The sequence below is a fragment of the Canis lupus genome, chromosome 13 (genome assembly GCF_003254725.2).
Source record: "Canis lupus dingo isolate Sandy chromosome 13, ASM325472v2, whole genome shotgun sequence".
Classification (NCBI taxonomy): Eukaryota; Metazoa; Chordata; class Mammalia; order Carnivora; family Canidae; genus Canis; species Canis lupus.
This window is the reverse complement of record NC_064255.1, coordinates 18,502,294-18,524,070: the sequence shown is the minus strand read 5'-3', so window position 1 is coordinate 18,524,070 and position 21,777 is coordinate 18,502,294. Positions and strand designations below refer to the sequence as shown.

The following is a 21,777-nucleotide window of genomic DNA, read 5'->3' as shown; positions in this document are numbered from 1 at the left end:
ATTACAGTAATTCTAAATATCTCATGGCAATTGCTTTTTAAAAAACTATAATTGCTATTTCCTCATTTGGGAAATTTTTAGTGATCGTCAAAACACTTAGGGAAACTGAAATTTCAGTGAATACAAAAGTGACACTGGAACAATAGGATTGATTTCGGACTGGCAGTTATATCTCCATGGGCTTACCCAAGTTTGGTTTCTTTGCAAGGGAGTAAGCTCAGCCCTGCCTACTGGATTAAGGTATGCAGAGCAGTGTGCTGGAGATGGGGAGGTGCAGAGCAAGGGAGAAACAGGAGGTATATTTCTTTACTACCAGTTTTACTTAAAAGACTGGTAGATACTTATTTCACCTTAAGATCAACACAACACATTGTAGATTAGATTGTAACATCTAGAAGAATTTTGAGATAAGATATAGAACTACAAATAAATTTATTTTTGCATCATTGACAAGCTTCACTTCCCTGGGCTGAATCACTTGGCAAGGACGAGTTTGTGCATCTGAGTTAGCTGAGAAGCTGGGAGGTGAGAGGGAACAGAAGGAAAGAAGGGATGTAGGAGGCATCTTGTGATTTAACAAAATGGGTATTGGTTCTTCTTGATATTTATATCCCCAATCCCAGTGGTCTTAGGCCACTGGAAAGAAGAACAAAATTCAGTCCTAGAATTTCTAAGGAGTGAATGTTCTAAGTAATTATGATGTATAATGTCTCCTGGCCAAATGAAGGTGGAATAAGAGCATGCCTTTGCTCTTTATCTCTTTTCATTTGTTTCCCTTTCTCTCACTAAGCCCTTAGTTTGATGCAAATTAGCATAATTCAAAATGCTGTTAGTCCAAACAGAGGTGTATTTATTTATAGGTAGATAAACGGGTGGATGTATGGATAGAAAGATGGAAAGAAAAAGAGAGGCACAGAGAAAGAGATTTTACGAGTTAATGAAATCATTACTCCTCTGCACCTGTCCCCATCTCACCCATTGCCCTGCCACAGTGGTGACACAAGACCAAGCCTGAGCCTCTTGGGGACAACAGCAGATCATGGTGTCACAGACAGCAGGGCACAACATATTTTTTTCTGGAGTTGGTAAAGTGGAAAAATGGGGATCTGGGCTTACAGGCGATCGTCTTCCCTATCATGAGATGAGTCTGTAGAAAGGAGTCCAATGAAGAGAACCCAGGGAAGACCGAATCTTTTCAGAACCCAGATCTAGATGAGCCACAGTCCAGCTGCCCTGTGTTTACTACTTTCTTTCCCTGCTTCACTTAGTCTGAGTTGAGTTTCTGTTTCTTCCCATTAAAAGATTCTGGGCTGAAGTAGCACAAATGGGGATCTACAAGAAATGGTGCAAAGGGAATAGGGAGATGGAATTCTAAATTAACAGTTACTTTTCCAAATCACCATTTTCTTGATTGAGCTGATTGTGATTGAAAGTAAAATCTTGAGTCACATACTGGGTCTTGAGATTTTATTAGGGTTCAAATAGATTTTTAAAAAATTAAACTTACTGTTAATTTTTTTGAAGAACATAAATATAATTATATATGTTATAATTTATTTAATTATATATTTAGTTATAATTATACTTTACATATAATTAATAGTGATATTAATGGTTATAATGGTTATATAATTAATGGTTATAATGGTTATATAATTAATGGTTATAATGATATAATTAATGATTGCTATATAATATTCATAATTTGTTATATTGTTATTTTATATGTTATAATATATGTGCATATACATATATATCTCCACTTTATAAGCATGATGATTATAATGTCAAAGAATTTCAGAGTCTTGTGGAAACATTAAAAAATAGTTCTGAAGGATTTGAGTTGCAGGAGAGGCCTAATAGACCTGAGATGCCAGGATATGCCAAAGAGTGGACAGCACTCTTGGATTATGTCTGGCCCCTTTGGTTTTAGCAATTTAGAAAGTTCCTAAAGTTAGGAGTCATATCTTTGACCTCTTTGTATCTGCCAAAACCAGCTCTGCAGACCTACTGGCTTCTTCTTCACCTATGAATAAATCTATATATTTTGAAAAAAAGGCACTACAACCAACTGTACTGTTTTAGAGAATTTCTCCCGGCCACAGCTCCTATTTTTCATTAAAATTCCTGTTCAATTCTGGGTTCCTGACCTATTGCCTTACATCTGGTTTCTGCCAATCTGCCTGCCTCTTGACTCTGATGCTAATTAGAACTGCCCGTTCATATTAATCCTGGCTGTCCACTGTTTGTTGCCTTTCTAATTTTGAAACTCTTCCAACTTCTTCATCTCATCCTTGTTTTCAAAATCTATCATAAGCCATCATCAGACTCCGCTTGCTGAAGATGAGTTTGGAATCCACTCTCTATGCTGGATATCTTTGTTTGACCTTCAGTTCCATCTCTGTCTGGCTCTACCATGCTCAAAGCCTGGGGAGGCTGAATTTTACAGCTTACAACAACTGGATCCTCTACCCTCTGGCTTCCAGTTGGAATTGGCCAATGAGAAGCACTTGTAGGAGAACAGAGAGCAGGGAGACGTGAGTCGCTAATGATTTCCTGGCTCCCCTGTGGTCGGTCTCAGTAGCCACAGGTCCTATCAGGTAGCTCTTACCTGTGGCTCTCTCTAGATCTGGTAACCTGTCCCTCAAATTGGCCCTACAGGCCTTGCAGTTGTTGTCTTACATGTGTCATGACCCTTTGATGGTTTCCCTTAATTCTACTTAGACCTTTGTATAAGACTTCCCTTTGGACTCTTCTCAATTACCTCATTTGTGTGTGCTCTTTCCTGTAAGGACCTTGATTAAAGCACCTCTAGTTCCTAGATTGCTGCTCTGAATGTACTAGGACCAGGGGGCACCAGAACTTCAAATTCTATTCCTGGATATATCACTTATAAGGTAGTTACTGAACAAGCATGCACTGGTTACTTCTTATATTCTGGGCACTTTGCCTTGCCTTTAATCCCTCTTCCCAACAGAAAGCCATGACAGCAATGTGTAGAGCTGTGCCTCCAGAACAGAGGGAGAACTCCTGAGGGCCTTTAGGAAGCTAAGATTGTGAGTCCTATTTCACTGGATGAATGAGAGGTTGCTACACAGATAATGGGGAACAATACATGAAGGCAAAATACACCAGAGAGATGAACCTGTTGTGGAAACTTCTAGTACATGTCTAGATTTGGAGGTATGGGGATGCCTGGGTGGCTCAGTGGTTGAGTATCTGCCTTTGGCTCAGGACCCTGGGATCAAGTTCTGCATTGGGTTTCCCCCAGGGAGTCTGCTTCTCCCTCTGCCTATGTCTTGCCTATGTCTCTCTGTGTGTCTTTCATGAATAAATAATTAAAATCTTAAAAAAATATATTTGGAGGTATGCGCCTGGAAACGGGTTGCAAAAGGAGGGGCTTAAAAAGGTGGGAAGAAGTCATATTACAAAGAATGCATATTCATTCATCTATTATCTAAGTTTGATAATACATTATATTATGAATTTGTGCCCCTATTTTGTAGGAATATAAAAGTAGGAGATAGGGGGCACCTGGGTAGCTCAGTCGGTTAAGCTTCTGCCTTTGGCTCAGGTCATGATCCCAGGGTCCTGGGATTGAGCCCTGCATCTGGCTCCCTGCTCAGTGGAGAGCTTGCTTCTTCCTCTCCCTCTTTCCCTCTCCGTCCCCCCCCCCCCCGAGTTTGTGTGGGCTCTCTCTCTCTCTCTCTCTCTAATAAATAAATAAAACCTTTTTAAAAATCATTAAAAAAGAGTAGGAGATAGGATTGGAACAAAACTTAAGTGACTGTTTACCTGCAAAAGTTAAAAAGTTGTTGCCATCATAGAATACGTGATATTTCATGTTTAAAATTAAATAAACACAACATCTCCTATTACATACTTCACATTAATAAGAGAGGAAAATAGTCATTTGAAAGTTCTGAAGAGTTGTTTGTCCAGTCTAGAATACTGTCTCTACGGCAGAGGGACCTGAATGCTTTCAGAACCCCAGAGGACTTAACAGCCTCACCACTTGGAACCCATAGGCCATGCTTCCCTCCAGAGTGACTGGTGATGTCCTATAGGAGGATCCTGTAGTCTCCATCTTCCTGTCACACTGCATCCCTGGATCATATCACTTCAGCCCAGGGGACCCCAATTATGTCATTTTTCCTTCTGTTGGTCAGAGCAATTGCTGCTCAAGTTTCTTTTCAGAAACTTGACCTCAAGTGCTTTAAACCAGACCCTGGTGGAACTCTCTCTCCATTAGAATCTCTTCCTTTATGTGAGGTGGTATTTTCCCTTGCCTTCTGAGGGATAGAAAAAAAGAATTGTCTTCAGAATTCTTGAAATATCTATTTATTACTTTTGAGGAATGGATGAAATGTTCCTAAGTTTACAACCTATTACATGACTGGTGAAGGTGCTGTGAAACAGTCATGTTTTTGCGCAGTTTTCCCTCTTTTCCATGCATCCATCTATATGTGCATTGTACGCACAGATAACAAGCTCAGGTAAGTGGGTTGTGAGCAGTCTCAATAAAGCATAAGTAGCAAGACAGAAACTGGACCTTCCAAATATGCCCATTATCCTATGGTGAGACAGAAAGTGCTGTAGTTAATAATGCAAACACTGACTGCATTGAAATCCCATCAGAGTGAACTGAGGAATGTTACTTAATCTTTGTGCCCCAATTTACTCATAGGCAAAACAGAGATAATAATAGCATGTACCACATAGAGTGGATTTGTGGATTGAATCAAAATCACATGTCAAATGCTTAGTGTAACACTCAAGTTAAATCAGTTATTATTTTGATTGACTATGTCCAAAACCTCTCTTGATCTTGTTGCTTCAACTCCCCTTTATAGGCAAACTTCCTAAAAATGGTATGACTTCCCTTTTCTATTAAATCCCGTGGTTTTAAATTAAAATATGCCTCTCACATGGCACTTTAAAAAATGACCTATTTCCTAAAATTCTTTATACTGGTATGTTTTCTATATATGCCATCTCTACCTTCTTGCAGCCCATGTCCCCATCAACCCCACTGTACTTTGTCTTTTGCCTCCATCATACTATTGAGATTTTTGCTAAGTTCCTTAATGACTTCATGTTGACAAATTCATTATTGTTGGGTGCCAATGGAAGAAACCATATTAAAAATCATATTAGGAGTAAAGGTATTTACCCCAAAGATACAAATGTGATGATCCTAAGAGGCACATGAATCCCAATATTTATAGCAGCAATTTCCACAATAGCCAAACTATGGAAGGAGCCCAGATATCCACTGACAGATAAATGGATAAAGAAGATGTGGTATGTATATACAATGGAATATTACTCAGCCATACATTGACATGGATGGATCTGGAGGGTATTATGCTGGGCAAAATAAGTCCATCAGAAAAAGATAATTATCATATGATTTCACTCATATGTAGAATATAAGAAACAGCCAAGGATCATAGGGGAGGAGAGGGAAAATGGAATGGAAAGAAATTAGAGAAGGGGACAAACCATGAGAGACTCTTAACTATAGGAAACAAACTGAGAGTTGCTGGAGGGGAGGTGGGGGAGATAGGGTAAATGGGTGAGGAGGGCATTAAGGAGGGCACAAGATGGAATGAGCACTGGGTGTTACATGCAACTAATGAATTATTGAACTCTACATCTGAAACTAATAATGTACTATGTGTTGGCTAATTGAATTTAAACTAAAAAATAAAAGAATAAAGGAAATAAGGACCTATAATCCCAATATCTATGTGATAACTATACTTCAGCAAAGGGTGAGGATATTTTCCAACAACCATGGCCAGGAATTCCTAGGAAATAATGGGCCATAGGGGTTATGTTAAATGCAAGGATGTTTCAGAAACCCAAGCATAGCAAACTATTTAGGAGTATTTGTAGACAATTTAACAGCAAATATTTCTAGTATAAGGAATTTGCATACTAGGACCCAAATATCATATAATTTTTGTCCATATGGATCTGAGGGCTTGTTTGTGGTGATCAGAGGAATACATTCCTTACTATGTATAATTTCACTCTATAAATATTATCTTGATAATTCATAGTCATATGAATCAGTGAAGCCAGAACATTAGTGTACATCAAACTATTAAATTTTTGAAAATGTAGGAATGAAGGAAACTTGTAACACAACATTTTGAAAGAGAAGCAGTAGTATCATGTTCCATCCCATTCACAATAAGGGAGTATTTGAAAAAAGAAGAGCTTAGCTATTTTTTTCCTTTGCACTTCCAAAGGTGGAAATATAAACATATATATTTTCCTCCTTCCTTGTTCTTTTTATAAAATCTCTCTATGCATAGGTGTTTAGTGTTAGGAAACCCAGATGAAATATTTTCAAGCTTCTTTAACAACTGTGCTTTTTTATGCTTTATTTTAGTGTCTCAATATGTATTTTTGGATATATCAACTTACCTCCTTTTTCTCAGATGTAGAGACCAAAACTGGAAATAGCTTCTTGTGTTTGTCCATTCTATTCTTTAAGTCCTAAGGCCCTTTAGGGCAAAGATAATATCCCTATTCTGTGAAAGAGAGAATTATGGTGCTTGTAAATGCCCATATGGAAATCCTCATCCATCCTAGACATTGTATCCCTAAAGGGTACCAAGGTTGGCAAGTTCAAAGATAAAATCATACAAAACAGGAGATTGGGGGGAAATGTTTTTAAACATAAACATTGGGCAGCCCGGGTGGCTCAGCGGTTTAGCGCCGCCTTCAGCCCAGGGCATGATTCTGGAGACCCAGGATTGAGTCCCACGTCGGGCTCCCTGCATGGAGCCTGCTTCTCCTTCTGCCTATCTCTCTGCCTCTCTCTCTCTGTGTCTCTCATGAATGAATAAATAAAAAAAAATCTTTAAAAAAAAAACAAAAAAAACCATAAACATTGCCAGAAAGCATCCACTCATAAAACATGTATGTTTCTCCTGGTAGCCTTCTCCAGAATCACCTTCTCCAAGTTGATTTAGGAAATATCCATGTGAAATTGTGATCTGCTATGGGAAGAGTCTCCTATAATTCTATGTTATGTTGACTATACTTAGTAAAAATATTTATGTAGACTTTATTGGATTTAAGTTAAATGTGTTTGCAATTACTTCTCTTCTTACCCTATTTTCTCAAGACTTAGAAAATGTTCCTGTGCCTGCCTGGGCTTTTCATACATCAGTACTCTTCCCTGGGGCTTATATTTTATTATATAAGCAAGAGTTGATTTTACACAGTCCTCAAGTTCTCATCTTCATTCCTTCTCCCAGAGGCCCACCAACCAAGTTTACACAAAGAGTAAGTTAACTATTGATAAATTAGTCTGCTTAAGGGTTTTAAAGTGAAAAATGCAATATGCCGAAGGGTTATATTGCTTTAAAATTGTATGGACACACATTAATCTCCATTATTTCCCAAATGCAGAGGCCAACATGGTGATTGATCGGGGGTTGCTATAGTCACATTTTAATAAATGGTAAAGTTTCTAACTCACTGCGCCTTCCTTCCTCCTATCTGTTCTTATTTTATTATGAAAATAACGGTCTATGGCAAATCTGGGTTTCACTGAATGTCAGGTGTAGGTCACCAGGAAAAAATAAGTCAATTGCCAGGTGTCAATGCTCATTTATGCACAACCACGAAGATACATTCTATCTTTGTGAGGAAATGGTGTGGGTGAGTATACACACTGATATAAGAACTTTTTGTTCACATCAAAATGAGTCAATGTGTAAATGTATTCATAGATATGTCTATGTTGCTCTTTGAGAAAGGGTAATGAAATACTGTTACAAAAAAAAATTTCCTCATCCAGCTTATCTTAATATATCTTTGAAGAGGTGTTATGTTGAAGAGGAAGCACATATAAAAATAGAAAGGTTTATATATTCCATCCCTAATAATGGAATAAATCTTGGGCCTCAGTGTGGTAGGCTTGATATTCAATGAAACTGATGAGAGTTCTCCCCATGAGTCTAGAAACCTTATTTGTCTTCTTTTCCATTGTATCTCCAGCCCTTATCATGGTGCCACTTAACACATATTCAATGCATAGTCAATATTCCACAAATATATTTGATGAATTAATGAACTCTCCCATCCACCCAAGCCATTGCACATCATATAGGCTTTATGAATATGGACTCTGATTTTGACTTCATTCTCCCACTGGCACTGGACACCTGCCCTGAACTCTCTCAATGAGACCTTACCAAACCATCTACCTTTTAATAGCCTCTTCTCTGGGGGTTAAACCCTGCCCACCATGTAACTTCCTAATAAGTAGATTTTTTTTTTATGATTGAGATGCCCCAAGTGACTTTGAATACCATTTATATTCTACATCTGTGACTCTCATGCCTCACCAACAAAATTTGAATTCATTGGGTGTGGGACAGATCACCTAGGTTTAGAGAAACTTATAAAACTAGATATCTATCCTAATAGTAAGTGCCATAGTGAGGACAGTTGTCCCTGCCCCAATTCATACTTTCATTAAGAGCCTACTCCAGCTTATCTCTGGGCCAGAACTCCCCAAGTTATAAATAGCAAAGAGCAGAACAAGGGCAATGGGTGGAAACTAGAAGGAAGCATATTTTAGTTCACCATCAGGAAGATTTCTCTAACAGGGCTAGCAAATTACCAAAAACATTCATATATGGATTGCAAGACTACCTGTTGGGAGTGCAGTGAAAGAAATTCCTATATTCATAAAAAGATTCATGTATACAATATCTGTGACAAGTGGTTCCTTTCCTTTCACCTTCATTTTTCTTTTTCCCCCTCAAATTTTACCAGCTAGATTATAAAGGTCTTACAACCTCAACATGGTGCAAGTTGATGATTTCATTTTTAAGTTTAAAAAAATAGTTACTTTTTATGTGATAAATATGAGTTCAGATGAACTGCATCTTAGAAAAAGTAGGAATGGTTTTAGAATCAATCAAAAGTAGAAATGGTTTTAGAATCAGTCTCAATGCTAATTCTAACCAGGAGTGCAACTTTTGGCAGATATATTCACTGCCCTAAAGATGAAAATTTTATCTAGGAATGAGGATAAGAAAAGTGACCTGTTTGTGTATACACTCACAGAGACACCTATACAGCATATTCATATATACATACATATAGTGTATATGCTGTTTACATATAGTTTCTCACTAAAGTGATTCTTTGTATATAAAATGTATATAGATAGATACCCTCCAACTTCAGGAAGTTCGCATTTCAGTGCTTTGCTTTTACGAAGACCTGTATTGGTACCTGCTTTCAGTAACTGAAAGACATCCGAAGAGAATTTCCACTTTTATGGGAAAAAAGCTGAAAAGTGAACACAGTGTTGGTTTGGCAGCTGCCGTGATAGAGGCAGCTACGCTCCAAACAGTGACAGTCACCCAGCCAACCTCCTTCCCCGGGACCTACACTCAGCATCCCAGCATCAACTACCAGAGCTCTGACCTGTCTGTGAGCACCTGTGTTTTACTTTGATTTATTTTGTGCATCGTTATCAAGATGTGTCCTAAGGTATTAGAAAAGTCTAAGTGAGGCGCTTTAGGGGAGGGGGGAGGGAAGAGGTTGGGAACACTCAGAAATATTACATATAAGTTAATAGCAATTGTTTCTTCAATTCCCACCATTTCAGTTTACAAAAGGTTCACAGGAAAGCTCTACTTTCGTGTAGTAGGGTGAAACCTGTATCTTAAAATCGGACTTGTTTCTTTTCAACATGTAGTTGGTAGTAATGGTTAAGTTTTATTGCACTCATATAAGGTGTCTGGCTGGTACCCTGTTTCTTACCTCATTGCACATTACCTCTTTAATTGTCACAGTACTCTGTGAGGAGGAACTATACCGATTAAGAAAACAAGGTTTAAAGCTTAGAAATTTTCCCCTAATAGGGCTAATAGGTGGCACAGTTGGCATTGGAATTTATGACATCATGCGCCGGATCTAGATTTTTTTTTACTTTTAAAGTGATACACTTAAAGATTCAGAGTACTACATGGAATCCCGTCGTGATTTTCTTATTAAAGAGAAACCTACAGATGTTCAGCTTTAATCTATTAATGATGCACTGAGTGCTGCTATTTAATATTAATCTTTCCTCTTCAATAAATATCTTATTGTCTCAAATTATGCAATCCAGAAAAGTGAAAATTAGTTGGTTAATAACAAATCAGCCCATATATGGTTAACATAGATCTAAGCAGAACAATATATATGTGTATATATATATATATATATATATATATATATATATATATATTTTAGTGCCAGCAGTTTTTAAGGGTAACTTGTCCAAAATATAATCAATGTCTATTATATTTGTCTCAACATTGGATATACACCTTTCCACAGTGTTTGGAAAATAACTCTGGACATAAGATATTTCTTCTTACCTAGTTGCTGTGGAATGTGTTGCTTTGAAAAGACAGTACTATGAGGTTGTAAATGTATTTTTTAAATTTTCTTCTCTTGGAACTTTTATGTAGTCCTTGTGATATACACAGATGTATCCCTGAAAAGTTGAGTATGAACTTAACGCTTTGAGAATAAAATTGATTTTAAATGCTTATTATTTAAGGGAATTCTCATTAATTTTATGGGGCAAATAAATTATTTCATTTTTATTTTGAGCAAATCTTGATTTTCATATATCTGATCTGCTTTCCCTTTATCGGAGCTATCTACAGAACTATAGTGAGGCTCTACTAAGTCACCTCCCCAACACTAATGCCATATATGGACAATTTATGAATTAAAAAATAAACTGGTGAACACCAAATTTGTAAGGTAAGTTTCTGAATCCCCGGCATCTCTGTTTCTTTACTCTAATGTTTAGCTTTGGAAACTAATCAAGAGAGATTAGTTGAGTTCCTGCTATGAGAGAATCATGGATGAGCTGCCATTTAAAATGAACAGAAAACAGGCTGGAAAGAACACTGGCTGGAGTCCTGCTTTTCTCCCAAATGAGTCGACTTTGATAAATTACTTAGCTTCCTCAGGCCTAGTATTCTCATTAGGAAAATGGCAGTAAAAATGTCTTCCCTTTCTACAGCACAGTTTATCAGGATCAAATGAGACATAATGTGTGAGGGTGTTTATTTTGTAAAGCACAAAGAACTTGACAAAATTTAAGTAAGTTTTATATTAAATCTAATTAAGTGCGTGATGCCTTAGACACTCTGTCATCTCTTGGAAGCATTGGCAGCGAAGATGAGTCATTGAAAAAAATGTTTTAATAAAATGAGGATAATAATAATAGTACTTAGAGTACACACAATAAATATGAATACTTTGGCCACCTAGGATAGATCAGAATATGGATCCCACTGCCACTTGCCTCTAAGCAATGCTTGCTGTGTATTCCCTCTGCTTTCCTCTTATCTCTTTCTTTTCCTCCAGCCATTCCTCAGTTCTTGTTTGTCATGCCCTTGACTGGCTGGCATTCCATTCAAGATTATTGGCTTTGATATAGTGTCTTGCTTTGTAGTTTTTATTAAACTGCCTTGCCTTCAAAATATCATATGCCACATTTTCAAAAGCCTAAATACGTAGTTTATTAACCTGATGAATGGCAAACATTGAACAAATTCCTGTAATTGAGCTGAATTGATTGAAGTGTAAATGGAAGACCTTGACTTTGATGTCAGTGTATCCTAATGACCTTCTTCATGGATAGAACCTTCAGAACTTTTCCCCAGAGGTGAGAAATGAGAAGTTCACCTTTTTTGGCTAGCAGACTGTTTTGTGTGACTTAAAACTTGGTCTAAAAATTGACTAGTTGCCAATATTTTTAAATGAATATATATCATAAAGTTCCGTCTGACTATCTTGAAATATCAGAACATATGGTGATATTGCATCCTCCATAGCAAGCATGGTGGTGACAGAGGCAGGGGAGCAGCGGAGCTGGTTTCTTTAGAAGAATAAACTATGTTCAGTACTAGGATCCCCACCCATTTCACTTGATTTATTTATGTCATTTTGTATGGCCCCTATAGGACCTGAGTTTGTGACTCTCGATAAACCGACAGAAATAACCTAATTAAATCTTATCTCATAACCAGTTAGTCATGGGTGAAATCATGGACAGATGGTTTAAGGTGAACATATGTTGTTGATCTGTTTCTCTTATTTCATTAACCATTTTGCCAGCATTTTAAACAGTCTAATCATATGTCACAAACTATAACTGGAGAAACAGTTTATAAGGGGGAAAATCTAGAGTTTTGTTGAGCTATATTATTTTCAAATTTGAAAGGAAAGCTGCTTTGAGTTTTGATTGGCAGTTCAAAGTAGAGTTTTTCCAGCTCAATAAATGTGAGTCCTAGGCATGTTCCAAACTCCCCACCTGCCACATTCCTATGATTTCAGAATACTGCAAAGGGCATCTCTGGCGAGGTTTTTACAGCATTTAGTTATGGAAAGTAAAAGGCCTCTCATGAAATGTCACCATAAGTGATATATTAGAGGCAAAGAAGAGAAGACTTATCAACTTAACATTGGTAGCACCTGAGGCTTCTAGAGTTTTCTGAAGGCTTCACAAACTTCTTCCTTCATTTCCATGCCTAAGGGGAGAAAAGGTGATATGGCTATATATAAGATAAGGAAAAATGTAGTCATATTAGTAGCAAGGGGCAATTTAATAGGAGGATTATATTTTTGGAAAAAATCCTCTCTCTCTCTCTCTCTCTCTTCAGTGTCTGAAGTTCACCTTTCCTCAAATCAAAATTACAACTTGGAGCTCAGGAATTAAGCTGTGGTCCTATAGAAAGAGACCAAGGTAACTACTTGGTAGACCTCAGAGAAGGCTGTCAATCAGAAACATGGAAATTCTCTGTGTGATTCTATACAGTCCGGAACAGCTCACAGGCTAAAAGGTTCTCATATAGAGAAGTTTGGGATTGAAGTATTTTTATGTCTTGGCAAACAAGAGGCCCTTTTGAGTTGGCTATAGAAATGGTAACTGAATAGTCAAAGAATAGAGGATCTTGGCTTCAAAGATGTTAGATAACATCTCTACATTCCTAACAGAAGGCCTTCCCATATGTCTGGCTTGAACAAAGGCAAGTTAGCCTAATCTTCACCAACCAACTGTCCAATTATCCACTGGGCTAACTAGACAGTGGTTTAGGGGTCTAGGGAGAGGCAGTAGAGCAAATACCAAGAGAACATTTCATTTGACACATAGACAACCACATTCCACACAATTAGTAATTCAAACTCTCTCTCAGGATCCATGTAACTTGGTGAGCTATTGGCTCAACAATATGCCATGTATGAAAATGTTCAAAATGAAAATGTTCAAAGAAGAACATGGCAATGGGGATTCCAAACCTCAGTTTAGCATTTTCTACTTGTCTTGAATCAGAATGAATTTGGTGTAATTAGAAAGAAAAAGATGTATAAAAATAACTGCAATGGTAGACACAGAGAAATAACAAATGGGTGGCAGGAGCAGAGTTACTTTTTCTTCTTGACAAACTCACAGACAAAGTACATGGTAAGATGGCACTCCGTGTCATTCCATCTACCTGAGCTCAGCATTTCCACACAGTCCTCATGACCATAGGGATCACTGGGCTCTCCCTCCTTCCAGTTGCTGTAGTTCTGCAGTGGAGTGTTGTCCGTGAACACATACTGTCCCTCCTTCTCCAGGTCATTCACCCCAATGAACACCCGGAAGAAGCCACTCTTAGCGACATAGTCAGCGATGAGTGTGTTGGCAGCTTCATCCTTTGGCATGGCCAGCATCCCACCCCGGATCCGGCAGTGTGTCAGGGACTCCCTGTAGTTCTTCTCTTCTTGCACGATGTAGTAGAATTTCTCCTCAGTTTCCCTAATCCCTGCTATGACTTTGCAGAGAGGAAAAGAGCATGATTATGCATCACAGAAGGAGAAACGGCAAGTATGTAATATTGCTGGACTTAAATTCATTTATTTGTTGTTCAACAAGCAAGTCCCTATTATGAGGTAGGCACTGGTTAAATTTTTTTAAAATCATCTTTGTAGTTATCAAATGGAGAACAAAGTCCTGCCAATTGTCCTCCCTCCTTAACTCCCCACACAGCTATGAAGAAGAGACTATTTTGACAAAGGCTTGTTATATGAATTGCCATTCACCTCCTCTCAGACTATTTTCCTATCCTATTTATGCTTTGCCACACATAGAGTTCCAAGAGCATGCCTTTCTCTATCCCACTTCTAGGACTTTCATGCCTGGAAAGTCCACTCATTGCTTTACCTGGAAAACTCTTATTTGCCATTTAGATCCCCGTGGAAGAATTTTCTCCTATAAGAACTTTTCCAGTATCTCTGGATAGGCATGGGGCTCTTGAGCACTCTCCTCCATGTTTCCATAGCTCCTTCCTCTTCCCCTTTTGTATCACTCAGCACATTCTGATCTGTTTGTCTGCATGCTTCATGTACTAAACTACAAACGTCTTGAGGACAATAACCATGTCTTACCACTCAGAACCTACAAGAGTGCATGAGCAGGTAAAAGCTTATTGAATGGATATAGGAATAATACAGAAGATTGTCCACTTTTCCTGGGCTATGAACACGTACATGAACACGTGAGTGTCCATGCTCACTCCAGGTACACGAAGTACTGAGCTACTGCATAAGCTTCAGGACAGAATTGGGGACTCAGAATCATCCTGAGCTCATAATATATTAAATGCATTTTTAGGCTTTGGGGGCATCTACATGTATTTCTTTGGGTCTGTAAATTAAAATTTACCAAGAAATCTATTATCACGCCAATAAATGCTGAAAATTATTGTTCTATGTTGAACGCCTAATATCTGTTTTTTTTTCTTTCATTAGAATCCAAGTCATGTCAGAGACACCATCTCAGTATTATAACCAGAGTTAAAATTAAGAATATTCTGAAATGAAGATGAACACAAGATGGCATATGTGTGTTTCTAATAGTGTACAAAAAACATAGCTGGATTATAATAAATAAAAGTAAAACAAAATTAAACCAATTTCAACTGTAACTACAATAGATTCCCATTCACACTGCCTCAGAAGAGAACATGTAAGTCCACTTAAAGGGCTGAATTCACTACTAATTACAATGGGGAAATGGCTGATGTGGGAAGTGGCACAATTCAGGAAAACACATAATATTCTGTTGATTTGTACTGAGGGTAGCGGAATCAGTGAAACCTGTATTTGAATCCCTGATACTCTGTTAATTGACTCTGTATCTACGGGCAAGGTAATTTCTGTAAGCCTCAGGGTAATCATAATACCTACACCCTAAGTATTATTTCAAGTACTCAAGAAAATAGCTATTGTTTTTACTTCTCTTTTCTGAGATGCTGGCTCTGACTTTTCCTGGCCCTTTTGATTCTTAAGACATGACTTGCCAGACTTTGCCCTTTTCTCCATTCACCTCTCTCCAGAAAGTATCTTTTTCTATCCATAGGTAATGCAATATATGTGAATATACGTAGATAGTGGTCTCAGAGTGTCCTGGAGTCTGAGAGGATAATTAGCATTTTAAGAGACCTATAAAGTGGTGACATTATCTCAGTAGGCCTTTTCCTGACCCAAGGTATTTCCCACTAGGAATACTGGATTTGTAATGTTGAAAGAGATTAAATCAGTAGATAGCACAAAGCAAAGAGGATATACTCACCATTCTTGACAAACTTCATAGATGTCTTGAGGCGAGCAACACTAATATCCAGTTGTCCAACTACTTTCCGATACCTTCCACAATCACAGACAGTACCTTTTAAATGACAAAAACTATAAATTCATGTGAAAGCACAGAGACCAGTTGGAAAGAGCAATTGCTCTCTTCTCCATCTTTACTATCTTTTCCTAGTCTGGCTTTATCTTTCTGTGCATGGCTATACTTTTAGTCTTTTATTTAAAACAAGGCTTCTACTTTACACTGTCTTCAGGAATTTACAAAATATCTTTTTGAGTATTTTAAATGTGTCGAAACATAATTCTAAGCCAGATTTTTAAAGAGAAGAGTAAATATGGCAAACCCCTGCACACATACTGTGGACCGTTTGGCATTTTTGTTGAACACAAAATGTGCCTGTCCAATCTCAAAATAAAATCTTTACAGCTTTCTTAAATTTCTAGTCAATATTCTCTTCTGTTAACTGCATTGCCCACTGGCTCACACAACTCTCCCAAGACAGGAGAAAACTTTCATGATGAAACCAAATGATAATTCTAATTATCCATTTCAAGTACAGCTTGAATGATCCTTGAATGTTTCAAGGACTAAGTTTAATTCTTGTGAATAGATTCAACTTATAATTTCAAGAACCAGTTGTCCCATTTGTGGATTAACTCTGATTTTAATTTCTGCCATTCATTCCCTCCTTGCTCATTTACTTTTTCAACTACCTGCTGATACTGTGACAGAGAAAAAAGTGTAAGGAAAATGATATGAAATTCAAATGATTCCCTTTTTCTATTTAATGACTGCCTCATGTAATCAGTTCCTTTTGCTTTCTTCTTTGGCAGTTGAAAAGCAGAAAGAATTTTATTAGCCAAAGGGGGGAAAAATCTGTGGCTTTATTTATCCACATTCACAGTTAAATATAAGGAATTTAAAACAGGTCCTAGAATTAGTCTTCACTACACTTCTGTGACCTCCCCCAGAGCAATCTGCTTTCTTTCCCTGCAAATATCACTGGAAATAAAACTCTTTTACAATTTATGGAGACTCTCCCTGACCATTGAAGGGATGTTGTGTATCCATGGGGTCTTTCTGGATCAGGCCAGTTTGCTGTGGGCAAACTGCTGGCCCCTGTTTGGTTGAGATGCTGGTGGAATGTAAGGCACGCCGGTGCAGTCCTACTTACTGCTAAGGCCATGGTGGATTTTCCTAGGGCTCTAGGACAATGAGGGCTACTTCCTAACGTGCTGGGTTTGTTTCCTCCCACTAAGCATGACTAGGATGGAATGTGCCATCATTCCCTTCCCCAGGGCTTGGAAAGTCACCAGCAGATAGAGAGGAAAGTTTCCTTCTTTCCTTTCTCCTAGCCCAAGTAAAATAAGGTTAAACACGGAGAGGACAATTGTTTTTTCATAAAAATACATTATATTTAAAGATGAATACATTTAGAGGTACCTGGGGATTCAGTCAGTTAAGCGTGTGCCCTTGAGTTCAGGTCATGATCTTGGGGTCCTGGGATCGAGCCCCACGTCATGCTCCCTGCTCAATGTGGAGTCTGCTTCTCCTTCTCCCTCTGTTCCCCGCCCCCCACTCATGCTTGCTCTCTCTCTCTCTCTCTCAAATAAATAAATAGGTAAAATCTTTAAAAAATGAATACATTTGGGATAATGCTAAAATTTAAGAGAAAAATGATCATGTTGTACCTGCTTTGCCTTTTCCTCCTGGTATTCCAGGCAAACCTTTTTCCCCTTTGTCTCCTGAATAAAAAGAAAAGCCAGGATATGAACAATGAACTAAAATGGTGAATCATTTCTGGCAGAAAATATCTTATATACCTAAAAACACGGGAAACAGTTTTTAAATTTCATTTGCCATATCTCCAACTAATATCCCTTGGTTTTATATACATAATTTGATTTTGAGTTAATTGCTCAAGTACAAAACTAATCAAACAAGTCATAATTTATTTAGATTGAATGCAGAATTCTGATGGGATGGCAAAGAAAGATTGAAATTTGTGTTACCTGCCCTACTAACATAGCCTTCTGAGAAAGGCTAATACAATTCTCCGCATGTTTTTAACTTCAAAAGTGCCATTGTTTTGTGTATCTGAATCACTTAGTGAGCACATTGCAGTGTCTATGTATTTATTATGTCTCCAAGTCCTTCCATATGGCTTTGTCCTTGGATTTTCAAAGATATGTTGTGCTTTTTCAATTTAATTCAAATATTTACTATTTATTACTTACCCTATGCAAGACAAAAAGCTTGGTACTTTGACAGGATATAAAGAGAGACAAGATTAAACTTCTGACTTGAAGGATTTTACACTTTTTGAAAAGATGTGATATATGCAAATATCTGTAATATAAAGTTGTGTCAAATATATTATACTGAAATATCAACGTTGATAATTTTCCCTTCTACTCTTTGTATGTGGCCATTTTCTTATTCAGTCAGAGGTATCCACAAAATACTTCTCAGAGAATCAGGATTATTAAAGCAGAGAGAAAAAAAATGTTGATTTTTTTCGGCTTCAAAATAAGCCCTTGAAGCCTACATCAGACACAATAATTGAAAGCAAAAGCTTTTGATTTCCAAGAGGAAATGTTTGGCTGAAGTTCTTGAGAATCAAAAGAGAAGATCCTGATGGAAATAAAATAGAGTTTATGCTTCAATGGTGAACTGGAAAAAGAAAAAGAAAGAATTTGAGAGGAATGAATATAGGATGAAGGTCATCCATGCTAAAAGAGTAGAGGGGCTTACTTTCATGGAAGTTTAGTGAGGCCAGGGAATTAGTTATATTCCCCGAGGGAGCAATGTGAGGGGAAATGGAATCAGAATTAAGGTTCCGCCTAACCTCATCCTTTACCAGCAAAAGGGAAAAAATGAGAGCCACTCTAAAACCCATAAGGTGGCCCACATTGCCTGCTCATTATCTATTCTTTTCATCACTGTCTGCTGACTACTTTTCACTAAGAGTCCTGTATGTCTTAACTGTTGATCTTCCAGGAAAGCCTGCATGCCAGGGCTCTAAGAATTTGCTGAGCCTTTCCAAATTGACCCCCGTGAACACTTCTCTTTATAGTGATGGTGGATATTCATGAGCTCCCCGAACAGAAGGAGGGGTCCTTGAAATCCAGAACACAATTAAATATGTAGGATGAAGCCCCAGAACTTGCACTTGGGTGAAATAAAACAACAGTGAAATCCATGAAAATGGAATGTGGTAAATTCTGTAAAAGAGGTGTTGAACAGAGATAATATACTCTGGGAGGGAGGTAGATGACATAGTACTTCTACTGGGAGGATGAAGAAAGGCTTTCCAGGGAAGATAGCTCTGGAGCTTAGTTATGAAAAAGAGAATGAAAGATGAAGTTATGAAAGATGAAGATGGGAGCAAGGTAGGGGACAATACACAACAGAGGTATAGTTGGAAAAAAGCATGGAAATATGCCACACACCCAGATGAAGATTGCTCTGCTCGTACCTAAGTTGTGTCCTGCAAATTCCTCAATTTCTCTTATATGTAAATTGTAAAAGATAAAAATAGATTCTGAGAATATATTAATGGAAGAAAGAGAACTTACATTTGCTAAGTATTGTTCCAGATACTTTATATAGATATTATCATGTTATTTATAGATACCATCAAATTAAATCCTATGAGTTAAGTAATATTATCTTTATTCTACAATGAAAAGAATGGAAGATCATAGAGACAACATAACTTGTTCAAGGACATCTAAGCAATTCAGTGGCTGTGCTGTTATTGAAACCCAACCATTTCTGGCTCCCCAGTTCATGGTGCCTCCCAAATGAGTGAACCAATGATTTAATGAAATAAAGTATTGAAAAAATATTATCAGTAATTGAAAGGAATGCCAAGTCCTTGTCACCACCAGAAACAATATGGACTTAAAAGATCATATGAATATAGTTTAATATTTTATCTTTTGAAAATAGTGTGTTTTCTTTAAATGTGGATCCTTTCAATTCAGTGTGGGCTGAAAGTTTATTCTAGTCCTGCTATGATCCTAGTTCTGGGCTAAACCCAATGGTGGATATCAAAGAAGGCTAACATGTAGTGTTTGTTTTATAAAAATAATGGGGGTTTTAAGGAAAACAAAGCATACATCAGAGACCACAGAAATGGGACACTGTTACTATTACCTACCCACAGAGTGAAATAAAGGAAGTGCCTCCCAGATATTTGGCAAAAATGGTGTGGATCAGAGTAGAGAAGATGTTCACTGAAGCAAGAGCCTTCAGCTGGATCTTCCTAGCTTGCTATTTTATTTTATTTTATTTTATTTTATTTTATTTTATTTTATTTTATTTATTTTTACATTTGTTTTTATTTAAGTTCTATTTATCAACATATAGTTTAACACCCAGTACTCAGCTGGATCTTAAGAGTGCAGAAAACAGATTTTTAAATTGATAGATGGCTTTCTTGTCTGACAAGATGTAAGGACTGTGACTACTTTCCAGTATTTTCACATGAATTTCTTTCCTTTTTTAACAGATGGGAAAGCCAAAGCAGTATGGTAGAGTGAACAACCATGGCAGTCCAAAAAAACCAACGCTTGAATTCTGGCTCTGCCGCTTACTAGATAAACATGAACCGGTTACATAATTTTTTAAGCCTCTATTTCTTTATTTCTTTAAGTGGAAATAATGATGCAAGAAGCAGTAGATTATGAAGGGAGATAAATTAGATAATGTCATCTTATCCTGGAATTAACTCTGTGCTTAAGTCATAGAGAATGGTCAACCAATGTTAGCTTCTGCCAGTACTTAGCCAGAAAGCATGCCACATCCTTAGCTGGTTCATGGAGGATGTGAGTTTATAGTGCCTATTCCCAAAAATGAATTCTGGCTTAAAGCCATACACAAAACTTACTTTGGCCCATGACCAGGAACGTGTCAGTAATAACTGTCTTAAGGCTGAAGAATTAGAGGTTGTATTTAAACAAACAAACCATAGCACTTTTACTGTAAAAGGATTATTGACCTTAAGTAAAAACATTTATTTTGCTATGAGATTGAATTTGCCTATATTAAATCATTCTCTCTTATTCCTAAAATGAAATATTGACATCCAGAAAGCTACCTTGTCCATGCGAGTGACAACATTAAGGTCAGCCCAGAAAGTTGAGATTAATCTGAGTCAGTGAAAAATTTAGAAGGGCCCACTGATGAAACGAGGACAATAAATTTCAAAGTACAGATTAAAAATGAAATTAATCCAGGTGAGCCAGAACACTAACCCTCCATTTTTTTGAAATTCCAGGACATGCTCATAAATTTTGATGGCATATCTCTGGAGGAGAAAGAAATCTCAGTGAATGGTGGAAACTGATGTTAAGGGACAGTAGTACTTATAGAAATAAAGAGTAGAAATAGGCTACATCATAGGAAATGATATATTTTATCATTTACTTTTTCATTCTTAATGCAGTAAATTAGAAAGTTTCCACTGTATAATAGGCATTATGATAAAATGATGAAAAAGTATGGTCCCCATGCAGAGCTTATATTTATTTAACTAAAAGTCCCAATACAGCCTTCACTCATTTGTTCCTCCAGACGTTCACAAGTCTGTAGGGGAAAAAAGACAAGCTAATAAGCCATGACAATGTGTAAAATGATAGAAGTGTACAAATATGAAATTGGCTTGAAGAACATAAGGTTAGTTAACTCTATCATTTCCAGACGTTACTTCTTCAATATTTGTGGAAGTTCATCCATTATGAGGCTCAGAAAATCATACTGAACTCTACTCTTCCTATCTCTGTCATGCACCACCCTCCCCAAAACACCTTGTCTTATTCTATGAAAGGTTTAAGACTTGATTCAAGTTCATGAACAACAACTCTCTGAGTTAGTCTCTGTATTTGACACATCTAAATCTAGGCAAATGCACCAGCTAGAACAACTCATTGAAAAACAAACTTCTTAAATTCTGGACATGTTCATGAGAATGACTCCTCTTTCCGCTCCACTCCTACTCATCTCCAGGGCAGTACTTGGGATCTCAACCACACGGAACATTGAGACATTTCAGAAATCTTGAAGTCCAAGATCCCATTTTCTGGCTATAT

At 37.4% G+C, this 21,777-nt stretch overlaps 1 protein-coding gene and 1 long non-coding RNA gene across 3 annotated transcripts in view; one reads left to right on the top strand and one right to left on the bottom strand.

Moving 5' to 3' along the window:
• Positions 1-785: 785 nt before the first annotated feature.
• Positions 786-20,302, top strand: LOC112662338 (uncharacterized). Its single transcript, XR_003138423.3, has 7 exons — positions 786-1,273; positions 7,145-7,305; positions 10,701-10,800; positions 12,711-12,793; positions 13,669-13,918; positions 14,842-15,058; positions 20,199-20,302. It is a non-coding gene; the product is annotated as an uncharacterized LOC112662338 (long non-coding RNA).
• Positions 11,093-21,777, bottom strand: part of COLEC10 (collectin subfamily member 10) — a 40,900-nt gene continuing 30,215 nt past the window's right edge. Inside the window, exons 4-7 of one of the 2 annotated variants that reach the window (XM_035714227.2) lie at positions 17,374-17,427; positions 15,665-15,760; positions 13,545-13,865; positions 11,093-12,578 (exon numbers count right to left, since the gene is read on the bottom strand). In XM_035714227.2, coding sequence (XP_035570120.1) covers positions 12,532-12,578; positions 13,545-13,865; positions 15,665-15,760; positions 17,374-17,427 — 518 coding nt within the window. In that variant the 3' untranslated portion in view covers positions 11,093-12,531. Of the gene's footprint in view, positions 13,866-15,664; positions 15,761-17,373; positions 17,428-21,777 lie in introns of both variants that reach the window. The other variant, XM_025450963.3, reaches the window with a different exon arrangement.